This window comes from Scardinius erythrophthalmus, assembly GCF_964197995.2.
Source record: "Scardinius erythrophthalmus genome assembly, chromosome: 9".
In the NCBI taxonomy this organism is placed as follows: domain Eukaryota; kingdom Metazoa; phylum Chordata; class Actinopteri; order Cypriniformes; family Leuciscidae; genus Scardinius; species Scardinius erythrophthalmus.
The window spans coordinates 16,742,166-16,759,372 of record NC_138229.1 but is presented as its reverse complement, the minus strand read 5'-3'; the positions used below and the strand labels follow the sequence as shown (position 1 = coordinate 16,759,372).

Sequence of the window (17,207 nt, the reverse complement as noted above, 5' to 3'; positions counted from 1 at the left end):
GAATAAGGTCTATTGTCATGAACATGACTATTAAACAATTAATAAACCTCCATCTTTATTCCTTAGCATGTATAACTTGATTTTGAGTAGAAACAAAGCATTTTGTGGGGTCGCTGCTACGTTCCTTCTAAAAGTTATTATATTCTGTAATAACAAAAAGATTGGTCAATCACAGTGTTAACTGCATAAAACGAGCTGAGGAAAAGCAAAGTAACCAGTTTAAACTCTCAATAGGCACAAAAGGCTGCAATAAAAGCGAATGACTACCACAGCCTATCAATATTCTACTATTCGGCCGTCACGTGTAAACTGAAACATAACCCAGGAGGAGTAAAACCTTCCCTGTGCGCAACTGCATCCAAAGCGCGCACAGCTCATTCTGACCATGAAACGTATTTTAAACTTTATCTAGATTAGTTAAAAAGACGTGTGCAATAGAAAGTTATTGAAAATAGCATAGTTATATCTATTTATTTGCTAGTCTTGTTTTGGGACTGAGAAGTTTTCGGTGATGGGCATGGCTGTACTCTGGGGTTCCCCGGGGAGTTTTCTTCATGTCTTGCTTACCCTGTTGATTTGCGGCCAGTGTGCTGTGGCTTTCTCGGGCGCTGGACAACAAGAGACGACCTGTGAGGCGAACGGCAGTGTTTATTATGTTGGCGAATGGTACTTTTTAGACTCAGATCATTGTACCCAATGCGAATGTACAACAGACGGGTCTGCCTGCGCGCGGACTGAGTGCGCATCCCTGCCTGCCGCCTGCATCCATGTCAGCCATTACCCGAAAGACTGCTGCCCGATATGCGAGAAGATCGGCTGCGAGTACGGGGGACAAGTCTACGAGCTGGGGCAACACTTTCAGGTGAACTTCAATGTGTCTGTAAGACTCTGCATACAAGGGTCACATATAGAAAGAAAGAAATATTTTTTGTAACACAATTACAATATTTTTACACTGTTTAGTTGATGGATTTAAGTATGAATGCTTTCTATTTTTCTTTGTAATTGCTATTTTTCGAGTCCTTAACATAGTGACCAAGTAAAAGTTTAATAATAGGCTACTCAGTAGGCTAATCCCCCCCCCCCCAGGTGATGATAACTGTTTCATATGTTTGATATGGTCCCAAAAGGAAAATTCAGAATATGTAGCGCCATCACGTGGCTAATGATAAAGTTAAATGAACAGTTCACCCAAAACATAAAATATTTTTCATCATTTACTCACCCTCATGTTGTTCCGAACCTGAGTTTCTTTCTTCTGTTGAACACAAAAGAAGATATTTTGAAGAATGTTGGTAACCAGACAGTTCACGGCAACAATTGACTTCCATAGTATTTCTTTATCCTACTATGGAAGTCAATGGCTACCGTCAACTGTGGTTACCGACATTATTCAAAATATCTTTTTTTGTGTTCAACAGAAGAAACAAACTCAAACAGGTTTGGAATAATTTGAGGGTGAGTAAGTATAGTAATGACAAAATGTTAATTTTTGGGTGAACTATCCCTTTAACATTGTCTCCATTAGTGGTGGAGATTTTAATGAATCTCAGGGACTGTGCGCCAGTAGGTGGCAAAGGGTGAGTATTTAAGGTATTTAATGATGATTGAAGGTGTTATTAAATCGTTCACTGAACTGATTCGATAAAACACTGAATTGACCGAAACAGGTCTTATTATCCTTTATTTAAATGAGTTTGTTAACAAGGATCTGCAGTGCTGAGAAATCTGTTGGTAGGCCAAATTTGGAGTCAGTCAACTCTTCGTATTCAAATCAGCACATTGTTCAGTGAAAGGGGATGTTTGTGCAACATGTTCAGCTCCTGATGTCAATCTAATGAAGTGCTCCTTAAAGGAACACACCGACATTTTGGGACTTTAGCTTATTCACTGTATCCCCCAGAGTTAACTTAGATAAGTCCATACATACCCTTTTCATCTCCGTGCGTGCTGTCTGATGCACCCACCGCTAGCCTAGCTTAGCACAAAGACTGGACGTAAACGGCTCCAGCTAGCAGACTGCTCCCAATAAGTTACAAAATAATGCCAACATTTTCCTATTTAGCCTACATGTTGTGATTTTTATAGTCACAGCGTGTACAAATAACAAGGTCACATGAGACAGCCATCTTCTAACCGTATACTGGGAACTATATTCTCAGAAGGCAAAGCACTACAATACACATACAAATATTAAGTTTATTAAAAGTATTTAATAGCACCTTGCTTGGGATTTTTGCTAAAATAGACAATTCAAAACATGTCAAACAACAACATAAATGATATATACATCATCCATATTTCCATATTTGTATTAATGACACTATAACGAACACCGATAGTTTCTCGTGCGCACGCGATAGTTTCTCGTGCGCACGCGAAAGTCCTATTTTTTATTTTTTTGCAAAGGTCCCCTCAAGGGGCTCCGTAACTTTGTCATTTACGTTGGATGTATTTTTTTTTTTATAAACTCAGAACAAAAGTAGCCCTTTGTTTCTGAAAGATAATTGTTTGATTTGAGCCAATTCCTACATACCCATTCTTATGCATATTTATTCATTGTGCAAGTTAAAAGCTAATACAGAAGGTTTCTTTTGTTCTGAGTCAAGGTGAAGAACAAATCTGATGCACACTAGACTGGAATCACAAAGGGCAATTTAATACTCTGTTTAAGGAATTGAAGAATGAAATATCTCTGGTGGCACAGGCTTGGAAGAAGCGGGCTTATATGTGCTTCATTATCTCCTTGATTTGGTTATTATGGCTAATGGGGAATCCCTGAGGGGAAAATTGAAGCCTTCTGACAGACTCCAAGGAATACACTTTGCCTGAGCTGACATCATTTTCTTCCAGTCCATTTAACCCACCCTCAAGTACTGTCTGAGCCACAGGTGGTAATGTGGCTCCTACTTAAACAGCCGTGTGGGAGTGGAATTTGATCACATTCTTCACATTATCGGATGTTAAAATGCTGTGTTGGATTGGCACATCATCAAATGTCTGCATTATGTATACAAGCAAGCAATTTGATAGTCCTGCTGGTTCTGTTTAAAAAGCCTTTTGAAAGAATAGAGTAATACATGTCTTTTGATGGAATTGCATCAATTGATAAGCTATTTTCAACTGATGATTTGCACTTGATTTACAGCCCTCAGCATGCCACCATTGTACCTGTCACAGCGACGGTATCGCTCACTGTCAGGTAGCAGACTGTGTCCCTCCACCATGTGTTAATCCAGTCTATCAGAAAGGGATATGCTGCCCTCAGTGCATGGATGGTAAGGTTATTTTAGAATTTAAAAGAAAACTTTGTCATGTCTGTAAGGCTGATTAAACTTCTATGCAATTGCCTTTGTTCCCACATTCTCATGGCCTTCACACATAAATGGAGGGCACAATTGTGTTTGGTCTTTGGTAATGATGCTGTATGTAATATCTTCATATAACTCATTCAATAACAGATGGGGAGGTTCAGATGCTGGGCCATGTGCTACACTGGCTTCTGCACCTGAAATAAGATAACGCTCCTTATGAGTTTACCTTCCACCATATTGTTTTCTCTGTACACTGTGAAGTATGAAGGCAATTATAGTGTTTACAGAGACTAAAGATAAGGCAGGCAAAACAACACGCATAAATCACCAATGTGATAAATGATCAGTTCCTCAAATGGTTGCATTTTTGTTGATACAAATTGCCTCAGTGTTGGAAAATGTTAAATTAAGTTTTCAGTTAATCTAAAGTAACTTTAAAATGAAAGTAAAACCTTATCTTAAACATTAAACACAAAAAAAGCAATGTGCCATTATCTACACTCTAAGGCTTCCTAATTAATGGTTCTTGCTGAGGTTTTGCAAAAACACTTGACCTTAAGTATTTAAATTCTGCACATAACTTGTCTAGCATAGTTTGTGCTACAGACATGAATGATACGCAAAGTTGTGCGGCTTTTTGTGGAGAGGTGATCTGTTACTTTTCTAAGCAGTCTGAATTAAAAATTTTACAATTCGGATGATAAAACAGGAGAGAGACTTGAGGGGCTTTTCTGACATGGACCAGAAATCAACTTAATTATATGTTAAAACACAATATATGCACATGGTATAAACTAAATATATTTATTTATTTTTAATGTACCCCCTCAACAACTATTGTTTAATAAAAAAAAAAAAATCTGGAATCACAATTAATTTTGGTTAATTCAATATATTGACAGTTTCTCTTAAGTTTTTTTTATTTTTTCAAAGTTCAGAGCCTACCAGAAGAAATCTAATATCATAGGTGTATGGCCTTTAAATACTATTTTGGGACCCTCAAGTCAAGATCTACCATTGTTTGGACAAACAGATAGTCTCATCCCAAAACTCACATTATTGGTTGAGTTAGTGTTGCAGGCTGGTTAGGGACAAAACAATGGTTTAGTAAAACAACAGTGTTTACACTTGTCTGAGAAATCAAGCAATGAATGGCTTTTATATAGCTGTCTTTGTATTTTAAGATGGGATGGGATGGGATGGGGATGGGGATGGGGATGGGTAATTCACCTTTATCTACAGATAATGGGCTTCATTAATCATCTCTCTCTTTGTGGCTCCAGGGCCCAACTGTTATGTGAATGCCTCTAGGACCCAAGTGATCCCTGGAGGTGAGCCAGTGTGGGTCGACTCCTGTACTAAATGTCGATGTCATGAAGAACAGGATGCAGGTTATTGGGAGGGCCACCGTCTAGCAATGTGTTCCCATGTCCGCAACTGCCAGCCTGATGAGGGCTAAACTGAGGAAAGAGGTCAAAAATGGGGTCATCTGTCATCCCAATTTATACAATGGATGACAAAAACTCAGCAGATATCTAAACCACACTTCCTGATGAAAGCGTTGAGGATATATAGCCTACAAGTTTTTAATGATTAAAGAACAGTCTATTATTAGTTAATTAGTTTCATGATGTCTTTACTACCTTTCTGGGGCTTGGTAGTTGCGTATGCTGTCAATGGAAGAACAGAAAGCTCTCAGATTTCATTAAAAAAATCTTTATTTGTGTTCCAAAGATGAACAAACATCTTGGGGGTTTGGAACGACATGAGGGCATTTTTGTGTGAACTAACCCTTTCACATTCCAGTTGTTAATGTAAATTGAGTGGGTATATTATTGCTTTGACTTACTAAGGGATATTCCCTAATGAACCAGATAGTAGAGCTTAGTTTTGAGACACCTTTTTGGCATGGTTATAAATAGCACAGTGAGCATATTACGTTGTTTATATGCCTTTTAGTATCTACAGTGCAGTTGTGTTTAAAAAACGTTGACATTGGGCACTGTGTAGTGCACAATTGCACCTGCAGATGCAATGATCTTACGCTAATCTAATCTAATATATATATATATATATATATATATATATATATATATATATATACATGTATATGATTTGTAGTACTGTAGCATGTATGTTTACATAGTTTTCTGCTTCAAATGCATGAAAACCAAAGTATATTCAGACTTCAAGACTTACATTATAGCCATGCAAGCATGGAAACAGCTAATAATGTAGCATGAAATACAAACAAACTAGCCTATCATAAATGAATCATGTATAAATAAAGCAGACTCATTTTTGCTTTATTTCTGTTCTGACACTTCATTCAAAGCTGTGGGAAAATTGCTACTTTTTTTCAAGGCCTGTATTTGCAGAAATGACACAGAATGTACACAAATATAAATAAACCACAAGTGATCCATGTGTCTTGTCTTATTATCCCATTTACAAATCTGGAGGATGTTTGTGATGTTATATCTACTAGTTTATTGCAACATCTGTCACATAAAAACAATAACTTTTTTAGGGACATAATATTGAGTTTCCTCCACATGGCTGACAGTTTAGAGATACGATGTTCCCTTTCCAATAAACTGCCATGTCCCAGAGCAGTGATTTGGTGCTGGTAAAAGTTGGGTGTTATAATAATCAGTTGTAAATATGAGATTTATCACTTTGTTCAGATCCATTTAGCCTCATAACAGTCTTCTTTTAAACTCCATATTTTTGCACACACAAACAACATTAACATATGGCATTCTACATTCGTTCCACCCCAGAAAACCATTAACCCACCAACAAATTCTTGTAGCATCAGATTTATTGATTGTATACAAAAAGTATGTTTGATATGACATAATGCATTCTATATAAGATATAGTATTTTTGACATTCAATGTACAAAAAACCTAGCAAGTCTTTAAAAATGTGCCCCAGACATGAAGACCTGAGGCCGTCAGTAGTTTCTTACGCAAGTCATTGTGTAGGTGAGGAATACTTGCCCACTTCTGTCCCTCTCTCACATACATAAGCATCGAGCACAAGATGGAGTTCTTTCCAGCGAATGACTGAGGGCAAAAAGGGAGATGAAGGAGAGAGGCTGAGCATTACGTGTAAGTATGTGTGTGTGTGTGCGCGCGCGCGCGAGTTCTCAGGATGGGAGGGTTTGCTGACCCAAGGGTGAGATAAAAGAATGGCATCACAATGAAAAGTGCATTCATTGTGGCACTGGTGTGATTTCGCAAACTATAAAGCGCGAGCTGCTGAAGTGAACGGTGAATATATAGCATCCTGATCTCAAGGACAGCATTTGTGCTTCGCAAGGTTGGTAATGGGAGTTGTGCAAGCTTCACTTGATTGCATTTGTTGGCACAAGAAATATGAAAAACAAAATAAGATGATTGTATGAATGTACTGTATATACTTTTATAAACGGCAATAAAACATTTCTAATATTATCGGATTCCATTCAAAAGACTAAAGAATATATCTATATCGTAGATTTGAATGCAGCTTATTTGCCACTGGGGCAATATAAGAATGCAATAAAATCAAATTAACAGATTGTATCACCAGACTAACTTTTAAAAAGCAGTTTTCACCATTTCGCCCTTAAAGGTGCACTCAGTAATTTTATAAATATGTAGGTAAAAGAAATCTCTTGCTCTCTCACAAGCCTGCATTTATTTTATTACAAATACAGCAAAAACAGTAATATTGTGAAATATTCTTACAATTTAAAATAAAGGTTTTCTATTTTAATGTGTTAAAATGTAATTTATTCCTGTGATGGCAAAGGTCAATTTTCTGCAGCCATTTCTTATTAGAAATCATGCCGATTTAGTGCTCAAGAAACATTTCTTATGCTGTGCTGCTTAATATTTTGTGGAAACAGTGATACTTTTTCCTTATTCTTTGATGAACAGAAAGTTCAAAATAACAGCATTTATTTAAACAATTATATATATTATTTTGATCAACTGAATTCATTTTTGCTGAATAGCCTAATAGTATCAATTTCTTAAAAGAAAATGAGAAAAACATTTTTTGAACAGTATATAGCTAACTGCCCTACTGAACAATTTCACTTGTGAAATAAATTAGTCATGGTAACATAAATCTATGATGACTGCCATATCAATCTGCGCAACCAACAAAAAATGACTGAGTACACTTTTAAATTGAGAGTTCATGGTGCGTCTCTCCAATATGTTGGACCTAGTTCCCTTTACACCATATGGACTGCTTTTATTCCATTTTTTAAAACAATTAAGATAATGTAAATGACAAACACTCAGCAACATTTTTTTTCCTCCTTCAATTTAATACGTGTCTTGATACAAGAGCCCAAAAAAGAAATAATCTCATCTTGCTCCGACTGAAACCGATTCCTTTTCATTTGCCAAGATATTTTGGGATGAGCATAATGTCTTTTTAATATGGATATTGGCTTGAAATCTCATTCGAGTTAAAGGTTTCAGGATTCACTGCATTCTGCAACACTGTTCTGAGCATTTAAAATGCAGGTCACAGAGCTATAGTAAATATTACTGAATATAATCAACGAACAGTTCTGAATATACTCGACTATGTGCAATGCATATTTCTTTCAGTTAAACTATAGACGTAATCTTTAATGCTATTAATACAGGAAAATTCAAAGAGCTTAAGGCAAAATTGTGTCAGGTAAGTTTTAGCAGTTATTTTGCTTGATGGTGTATGTACAAATACGGCATGGCAGAAGTGATGCACTTTTAACTGACAAGTAGCGGCACCTATGAGACAGAGGTGATGAAATACTTAAGGAGGAAACCGATGTGACACAGTGACTGCTTGGGTCAGCAGTTAAGACAACACAAATGCACACACAGAAATTAAATAGGTTGGTGAGACTAAACTGAAAGGCATGAGGAGAAAAGAAGAGGAAATGTGTATTTTAAAAAGGTCAGGGAGAGTGGCTGGGCTCTCATTAATGACTTCCTCTGTGCTGGGCTGAAAGAATCGTTGATAGCACAAAAGACCGTCCACACACTGCGCAGGAAAGCCGATAAGAGAGAAAAATAGCTAGTACTCCCCTCATAAAACATCTGAAGGCATCAGCTTGGTGTTTTCAGGCAGTAAAATAAAATGGTAAGAAGGAATAAGGAACTGTAAAACAAGTTTTCAAAGTATAACGGGGTCCAAAATGAACATTTGCCAAATGCCAATTGCGAGTAAAAAAGGACAGTGAAAAATTTGAAGACTAGTCCAATCTTACGTTCATATATGATTTTGTTTTAATGTATGATGTTTTTTGTCCTCCCGAACGTTCAAAAGTTTGGGGTCGGTAAGATTTTGTTAAAATCTCTTGGTTTAGATTAAAATGCTCACCAAGACAATACAGTTAAACTGCAATGTTGAGAATTTTTTTTAGCAGCCATTACACCTTTTCCTTTTCTTCAGAAATCCCTCTAGTATGCCGTTTTGGTACTCAAAAAATATATAATAATACTGAATTAAAGTATTAATTTCTTTAATAAAAAAATCTCCCAATACTTTACACATTAAGATGTATACCAAATGTATAGGCCTATACCAAAACAAAAACATGAAGGAAGAAAAACTGAAGTACAATAGGTCTTCAAGTTATGACATTTTTACAAATCAACAAAGGCTGAATTCAGCTTCTAATGATCTGTGCTTTCACAAATATGCTAAACAATCTAAAATAATTCCTTTGTCCTAGGGACAAAAACGTTCTTATAAAAAAAAGCCAATATTAATTCCTGGCCAGAAAGACATACTTGTGGTCTGTAAATTTTCTCAATTCACTCAAATTGGCAGGTGTGGCAAAAGGTTGATTTAGGACCCTGGGTGAATATTTTATGATAGTGGAAATATCAAACCATAATTTATATATAGCCTCTGTAAATGATCCTCAAAAGAGGTGCGAGACTCTAAGACTGAACGATATGGGCATTATTTGATCAATGCACTCATAACTAACTTCATCCTTCAAGTTTTTAAAAAGAAAGCATTGATATATGACAGGTCTAAATATGAATCTTTGAGGCAAATGAGAGTAAACAAAGACAGAGTGGCTCGTAGCACAGTCAGTTTTGAGCAGGTGGTGATAGATACAGAGGTTTGATCATCAGTAACTTCTACAGAAGCTCCTCTATCTCCAAGCGAAAGTTCTTGCCGTTTCTCCAGGCATCTACACGGCAGCCAGAGGATCTGCAGTGACGATCCACTTGGACCATATTGACTGACACAGTCATGTGCTTGTAGGACTAGTCCAGATCCAGTCTAATCACATTACATAATTGTCCCCCGAGTTCCCATGATAACACCGCGGCTAGGGTATCGTCCTCAGAAATGGCGAGAAGTGTTTTCATGGTTGACGAAATTCAGCTTAGTCCCAAGAGACGATTGAAAATAAAAGAGAGCGCAAGAGATAGAGACACAATCCAAAGAGCCAACTTCAAGCACCAATTTATCAACCTCACATGATCCACCAACATCTGTGATACGAAAGAAGAGATTTGAACACTGCAAGCATCGCAGGTACAAAGACACATTCGCTTTTGAAATGTACAGTATGTTCTGACTGACTTTCATCAAGTGACCAAGCAGTTCTTTGTAGATCATCGTCAGATGTTACTCACCGCAACCAGAACTGAACAGTCCTCCCGGTACTGATCCTCAAGGTAAAAAAAAAAAAAAAAAAAAAAAACGGCCTTTGGGGTATAACGATGATGTTTCTGTCCTTCCAGACACCGTGTGCACATCTCGATCTGGATCAGGATACGAATCCACAACAAGCTTCCATGTATTCCTGAGAACTATCCAGCATATCACTGCTGTATCATAGGAAGGTGACCCTGGGCAGAGTTTGTGTGTGTGCGTGTGTGTGCTGAACTTTAGCAAGGTCATGGTCTCTCGGTCAAGACCTGGTAGCTTTCTATCCTTTGAAGGGTCTGGGAGGAGGCTTGCCGATCTCTACGGAAATGTTGGTATAGAGCGGATACTTCTTCACAGACACCACTCTGTACATCAGCGAGCTGATCCCATCTTTCCTCATGGTGTTCTTGGTGTTCTGGATCTTACTGAACCTAGAGAAAGAAGAAGAAATACAAACCGTATTAGCTGTGCCATGGATTTAAGATGGATTTACAAAACCCACAAAAGGCTCAAACTGGACTTGATGAACTCTCAGAACAGAGAAAATGTGAAAATATTTTACCTTTAGTGGTACAACAGCTTGGTTTGAAGTACCTTCAAAAAGACTTAAAACATTTTTTGTATCTTGTTTACCCCTAAAAGTTTCTTAGTAGTACCTTAAGGGTATGTATTACTATTCAACTAATATGCCACTTTTAGGGGTTAAGATAAGATACAAAGTCGACCCTTTAAGGATACTGCCCCAGTGACAAGCTGTTGTACCCTTATTTTTTTTCTGTGAAATACCAAAAGTCATTATGGACTAATAATCTTCTCCTTTATCTGCAGCTCTCCAATTAAATATGGCAGCATTGGGGCAGGTTGGAAGTTTATAATCTCAATTACACTGGTTCTCCTGTCTTGTAACTAAACACCATGACCTGCTCCATAGGTGCCAACATTGATTTCAGAGCTGAAGATAAAGGTTATCAGCTAAAAGCATTGATTTTGGGTCTATTCATAACACAAAATAGCGAACAATTTTATCATTTTTTTTATATTACTTTTTTTGTCGATTTGGAGCTAGACAGACCATACTCACTGGAAAAGATATGTAAATATTCTTTAATCTCTTCATGTTTCAAGGAAAATAATAGGTTTGGAACACCATGTTTTTGGTGGACTATTCCCTTGGCAAGGTTTGGGTCCCAAAACAAATGTATGTTCAAATGCTCAACTGCCACAGCATAGAGCTAGTAAAGCCAAGCTCCTTGGTCTAACTTTCAAGAATTGTCATACTGATGAAACAGATACTTTTAAGTCACTGCCAAATCATAATGTCAAAAAAGGTAAGTATCATAATACAGAGCACTTACATAGGGTTATACCAATGTCAACCAGCAGGGGGTGAAATAACATTGATAAAAGTGCACAGAGCATCACTCTCACAAAGAAAAAAAACAAATGAACCACATTTATCATGTATCAAAACAAAATACATTTTATGAGCCACATTGAACATTTCCAAACACTTATGCAATATGACAAGATTTTACAATTGAATACAGCAGAGAAAATGAGCATTTGGTTTGGGCTCTGGAAGATAAGAAAAAAAGAGATATTAGCATGAGACTACCGGTTTATCAATAAAATGAGAGGTTCCTTAGGTTCAATGAGCTCAGCTAGAAAAGCAAAGTAGAGGAGTATTCAGGAGCTGTGCTTCCCCAGTGTTTTATATTACATCTTAACCTCCCATCCCTTAAGACACTTTAAATGATATTCATTTCAACATTTCGGCCTTAGCCGAAGAAGAACTGTACTAATAAATAGGACACTTGCTCTGAAAAACGCCACAAAAGTAGGAAAGAAAGTTCAAGTTGTCCGTTAAAGGGTAGCTTGATTTATGCAACGCTATCAACTTCCATATCAGTGTAGGTACCACAAAGAATATTAGAGAGTCTGCAGATAATGATTTATGTACACTGCTTGAATGAAATTGGAGTATTTGAGAGGGCTCACACTCAACTAAAATTAATATTCATGCGGACCAGTGTGCAGCAGCACTAACTAATCTGGGGAAGGTTGATGAATAGTAGTAGTAATAGTTCCTCCGGCAAGCATAGCGTCTCATTATGGAGGTTGATGCTCTTCTGCAGATTGACCAAACAAAGACGGCTGTGGCAATAACAGAGCTGAGGAGAGGGAAACCATTCATCAATTCTAGCAACTCTTTTTAAAAACGGTGCGCTTGGCGAACGCATCTATTTAATCCATGAAGTATGTCTAAAAAACAAAAGGCCTAAACCTGTGACAGGAAAATAAAACAAAACTTAAAGTGCCGGGAAGTAACTTGAAGTTACCACAACCTAAATGATGCAGGACGTATCAGCTTCCCTATATGAAAATATATATTACTGTTTATAGTTTGAGGTTGGTAAGATTGTTTTTGAAAGAAAGTTATACTTTAATTCAGTAAAGACACATTCAATTATTCAAAAGTGACAGTAAAGACATTAATATCTCAAATAAATGCTGTACCTTGGTTATTTAATTGTGCATTTCATTTTATGTATATGTATACATATACATATACATAAAATGAAATGCACAATTAAATATCCAATATCAACCAATACCAATAAAAAATAATAATTGCCAGTAGCCAAAATGGTGTATAAGATATACTGTGCATAGCTTAAGGTTAATTCTGACTGGTTGGTCAGCACTCGGAATAGGGAAAAGCCTCATACGAAACATGTTAATGACATTTTTGCACCTCAAATGATCAGTTTTCACCAAAATTTCTCTTTAAGACGACAAAGGCTCTCGAGAACAAATTTATAACTACTAAATACAAGCTGAAGCTACATAAATACATTGTCCACCCTACAGTTATAGACAAATTACAGGGGAAATGAGGCAAAATCCAATACATTAACACAGGAAATACGAAAAATGAGAATATGCTTGAAAGAGCGGCATAAATAAATATCAGTAATCCACAGTATTTCCCAAATCAGCTTTCTTTTATCAAGTTTCCTGCTCAACTTTAAAAGGCTGTTGGGTTTAAGACTAAACCTCTTATCACGTACAAACGAGCCATCTTAGAATAATCCCCACAAGTCTCTAATGGAGGCAATAAAATCTAGAGAGGAAGGGATCATACTCTAAATGACTTCCCATTATTCTAGTTATGGTGCTAATTAATTATTAATCAGATGCCCAGATGAGTTGCGACTCTACCACCTACACTGATGCATGTCTGTGTGTGTTATATCAGCCCTGGCAGAGTAAGGGGGCTTTCAGAGATGCGGTTGAGATCCATCAATCTCAGACCGCACTTCCTGATATATTGATTGTCATCGAGCCGCAGTGGCCACGTCTGTGTCGGTCGGTGGATGTTCATCATCACACGGATAGCTCACTTATTTTGTACACTTAAATGGAGCTTTTCTGACTAACGCCAAAATAAAACTGCTGTAAAATTGTGCAACTATATAACTTGGGGTCTGTAGGATTTTTATGTTTTTGAAAGGAGTCTCTTATGCTCACCAAGACTGCATTTATTTAATCAAAAACAATTGCTAGTTTTTCTTTCAGGATTTTCTTTTTATTCTTTCAGAGTTCTTTCATGAATAAAGCTCAAAAGAAACAGCATTTATTTGAAATAGAACTTGTTTTGTATCATTATAATTGTCTTTACTGTCACTTTTGATCAATTTGAATGATTCCTTGCTGAATAAAAGTATTCATTTAAATGATTACATTTTAATTTTAATAATGAAATCATTTTAATTTAAAAATATGAGAAACAATGTACATACCCGAATACCCCACACGTTTAAGTGGTAGTGCATCTCGGTTTCAACACAAATATCAATCAGCAAAAACTTTTTATAAATAATAATATTAAATGTTTCTTGAGCACCAAATCAGCATATATAAGGAACTCAGTTTTGCTATAACAGGAATAAATGACATTTTTAAATATTTTCACAACAGTTCATTTAAAATTGTAATAATATTTCACAATATTACATTTTTACTGTAATTTTGATCAAATAAATGCAGCCTTGGTGAGCATAAGAGACTTTTCAAAAACATTTTAAAATCGTGTTTATACTGTATATGTAACCTGCATTGTATCTGTATCCTGCTTATTCCTGCAAGGTTTTGATAGAGCAGCCCTGGGTTAATCGAACAGCATAAAACAAATGTTTCGGCGAACGATAAAGGGCGCATTTTCCGGTCTGATGGTTGTACTGAAGGTGGATCTCAGCTATCGAAACTGCATTGTTTTACCCGTTTGAGACAGAACACAAACGAACGACCTGTCTGTGACAACAGGCCTACTTTAGCATGGCATGTTTCAATTCATTAACTTCAGCAAAGACACCTCATTCATTTCTACCCGTGTTCTTATGTCCTCTCCAGTGAAATTGAGTTTAGCATTCTCGTGGCTCTCTGGGTGGGCCGAGCTCATTACTTCAATTGTCTGAGCCACTTGTAGGAAAAAGACAAAAAGAACGAAGGGAGAGTGAGACATAAATAGAGAGACAGTGAGTGAAAGAGAAAGAGAGATCAAGGGAAAAAAGAATAAGAATGAAACTGAGCAAAAGATTATAAATCACTGACTCTTATCTTTGCACAGTGAGAGCTGAGTGAAACCTCCAACCAGAGAAAAGACCAATCCTAACTTTTAATGGCATTTCTTTTGTTTCTGTCTTGCCATTTCGTTCAGAGCTTTCCCAAGATAGACAACCACCAAGAAAGAGTGGACCAACCTGCAACTGCAGGAATCGTTTTGCAATTAGTTTCTCCGCTGTGAAGCTTTTCTACCTGGGAACAATCTGGCTCGCAGCCCACCGTCCACGGATGGGCTTATCGACTCATTGATTGGGCTATTTTACACACGGTGATGTCTGAGCTATTCAAGCATTAAGAACCTCCGCCAGCTGGCATTAACACACACACACACACATTCATATTTAGAAGACTGAATGCATCTTAAAAAGAACATTTATATAACCCCAGATAATTGAGTAACAAAAGCTGGACAAATTTTGCAATGCACCAAACTAGCAATTATAATGAGTGACTAACTGGGTGGATTATTACAGCTAATACAATAACAATGTTCACTGTTATTACATATTCATAGTCTATTTTTCTTTTGACAAAAATGTTTCTCAAGTTCAGGCAATATTTCATGTTGTCTGTCATATTTTAGTAAATAAAAATATCCTTGTAACAGTCAATGTGTAAAATATAATATAATAATGAAGACCAAATTTTAGCCACATTTCTTAATATTTAGAAAAATAAATGTTTGAACTAACTAACTAACTAACTAAATAAATATATATATATATATATATATATATATATATATATATATATATATATATATATATATATATATATATATATATATATATATATATATATATATATATATATATATATATATATATATATATATATATATATATATATACATACAGTGAGGAAACAAAGTATTTGAACACCCTGCTATTTTGCAAGTTCACCCACTTGGAAATCATGGAGGGGTCTGAAATTGTCATCGTAGGTGCATGTCCACTGTGAGAGACATAATCTAAAAAAAAAATCCAGAAATCACAATATATGATTTTTTAACTATTTATTTGTATGATACAGCTGCAAATAAGTATTTGAACACATGTCTATCAGCTAGAATTCTGACCCTCAAAGACCTGTTAGTCTGCATTTAAAATGTCCACCTCCACTCCATTTATTATCCTAAATTAGATGCACCTGTTTGAGGTCATTAGCTGCATAAAGACACCTGTCCACCCCATACAATCAGTAAGAATCCAACTACTAACATGGCCAAGACCAAAGAGCTGTCCAAAGACACTAGAGACAAAATTGTACACCTCCACAAGGCTGGAAAGGGCTACGGGGAAATTGCCAAGCAGCTTGGTGAAAAAAGGTCCACTGTTGGAGCAATCATTAGAAAATGGAAGAAGCTAAACATGACTGGCAATCTCCCTCGGACTGGGGCTCCGTGCAAGATCTCACCTCGTGGGGTCTCAATGATCCTAAGAAAGGTGAGAAATCAGCCCAGAACTACACGGGAGGAGCTGGTCAATGACCTGAAAAGAGCTGGGACCACCGTTTCCAAGGTTACTGTTGGTAATACACTAAGACGTCATGGTTTGAAATCATGCATGGCACGGAAGGTTCCCCTGCTTAAACCAGCACATGTCAAGGCCCGTCTTAAGTTTGCCAATGACCATTTGGATGATCCAGAGGAGTCATGGGAGAAAGTCATGTGGTCAGATGAGACCAAAATAGAACTTTTTGGTCATAATTCCACTAAACGTGTTTGGAGGAAGAAGAATGATGAGTACCATCCCAAGAACACCATCCCTACTGTGAAGCATCGGGGGTGGTAGCATCATGCTTTGGGGGTGTTTTTCTGCACATGGGACAGGGCGACTGCACTGTATTAAGGAGAGGATGACCGGGGCCATGTATTGCGAGATTTTGGGGAACAACCTCCTTCCCTCAGTTAGAGCATTGAAGATAGGTCGAGGCTGGGTCTTCCAACATGACAATGACCCGAAGCACACAGCCAGGATAACCAAGGAGTGGCTCTGTAAGAAGCATATCAAGGTTCTGGCGTGGCCTAGCCAGTCTCCAGACCTAAACCCAATAGAGAATCTTTGGAGGGAGCTCAAACTCCGTGTTTCTCAGCGACAGCCCAGAAACCTGACTGATCTAGAGAAGATCTGTGTGGAGGAGTGGGCCAAAATCCCTCCTGCAGTGTGTGCAAACCTGGTGAAAAACTACAGGAAACGTTTGACCTCTGTAATTGCAAACAAAGGCTACTGTACCAAAAAATTAACATTGATTTTCTCAGGTGTTCAAATACTTATTTGCAGCTGTATCATACAAATAAATTGTTAAAAAAATCATACAGGATTTTTTTTTTTAGATTATGTCTCTCACAGTGGACATGCACCTACGATGATAATTTCAGACCCCTCCATGATTTCTAAGTGGGAGAACTTGCAAAATAGCAGGGTGTTCAAATACTTATTTTCCTCACTGTATATATATATATATATATATATATATATATATATATATATATATATATATATATATATATATATATATATATATAAACACACACACATCAAACATATAGGGTAACAAATTAAACAAAATATAAGAAACTTTCCTTTGCTCTTGATATAA

General features: G+C 36.8%; 2 protein-coding genes across 2 annotated transcripts in view; one reads left to right on the top strand and one right to left on the bottom strand.

The window, feature by feature from the left end:
* The first annotated feature begins 348 nt into the window (after positions 1–348).
* On the top strand, positions 349–5,739 carry LOC308695855 (von Willebrand factor C domain-containing protein 2-like). Its single transcript, XM_081374101.1, has 3 exons — positions 349–862; positions 3,149–3,278; positions 4,598–5,739. The coding sequence occupies exons 1-3, from the start codon at positions 512–514 to the stop codon at positions 4,771–4,773; spliced, it is 657 nt and encodes a 218-aa protein (XP_081230227.1). The 5' UTR covers positions 349–511; the 3' UTR covers positions 4,774–5,739.
* A 4,299-nt stretch (positions 5,740–10,038) lies between these two features.
* b4galt2 (UDP-Gal:betaGlcNAc beta 1,4- galactosyltransferase, polypeptide 2) overlaps positions 10,039–17,207 on the bottom strand; it is a 139,935-nt gene continuing 132,766 nt past the window's right edge. The window contains exon 7 of the mRNA XM_081373641.1: positions 10,039–10,411. Coding sequence (XP_081229767.1) covers positions 10,261–10,411 — 151 coding nt within the window. The 3' untranslated portion in view covers positions 10,039–10,260. The remainder of the gene's footprint in view (positions 10,412–17,207) is intronic.

Coding starts and splice junctions, on each gene's coding strand:
- LOC308695855 (XM_081374101.1), top strand. CDS start 512: ATGGGCATGGCTGTACTCTGGGGTTCCCCGGGGAGTTTTCTTCATGTC. Junction 863..3,148: donor AGCTGGGGCAACACTTTCAG/GTGAACTTCAAT, acceptor CTTGATTTACAG/CCCTCAGCATGCCACCATTG. Junction 3,279..4,597: donor CTGCCCTCAGTGCATGGATG/GTAAGGTTATTT, acceptor TTGTGGCTCCAG/GGCCCAACTGTTATGTGAAT.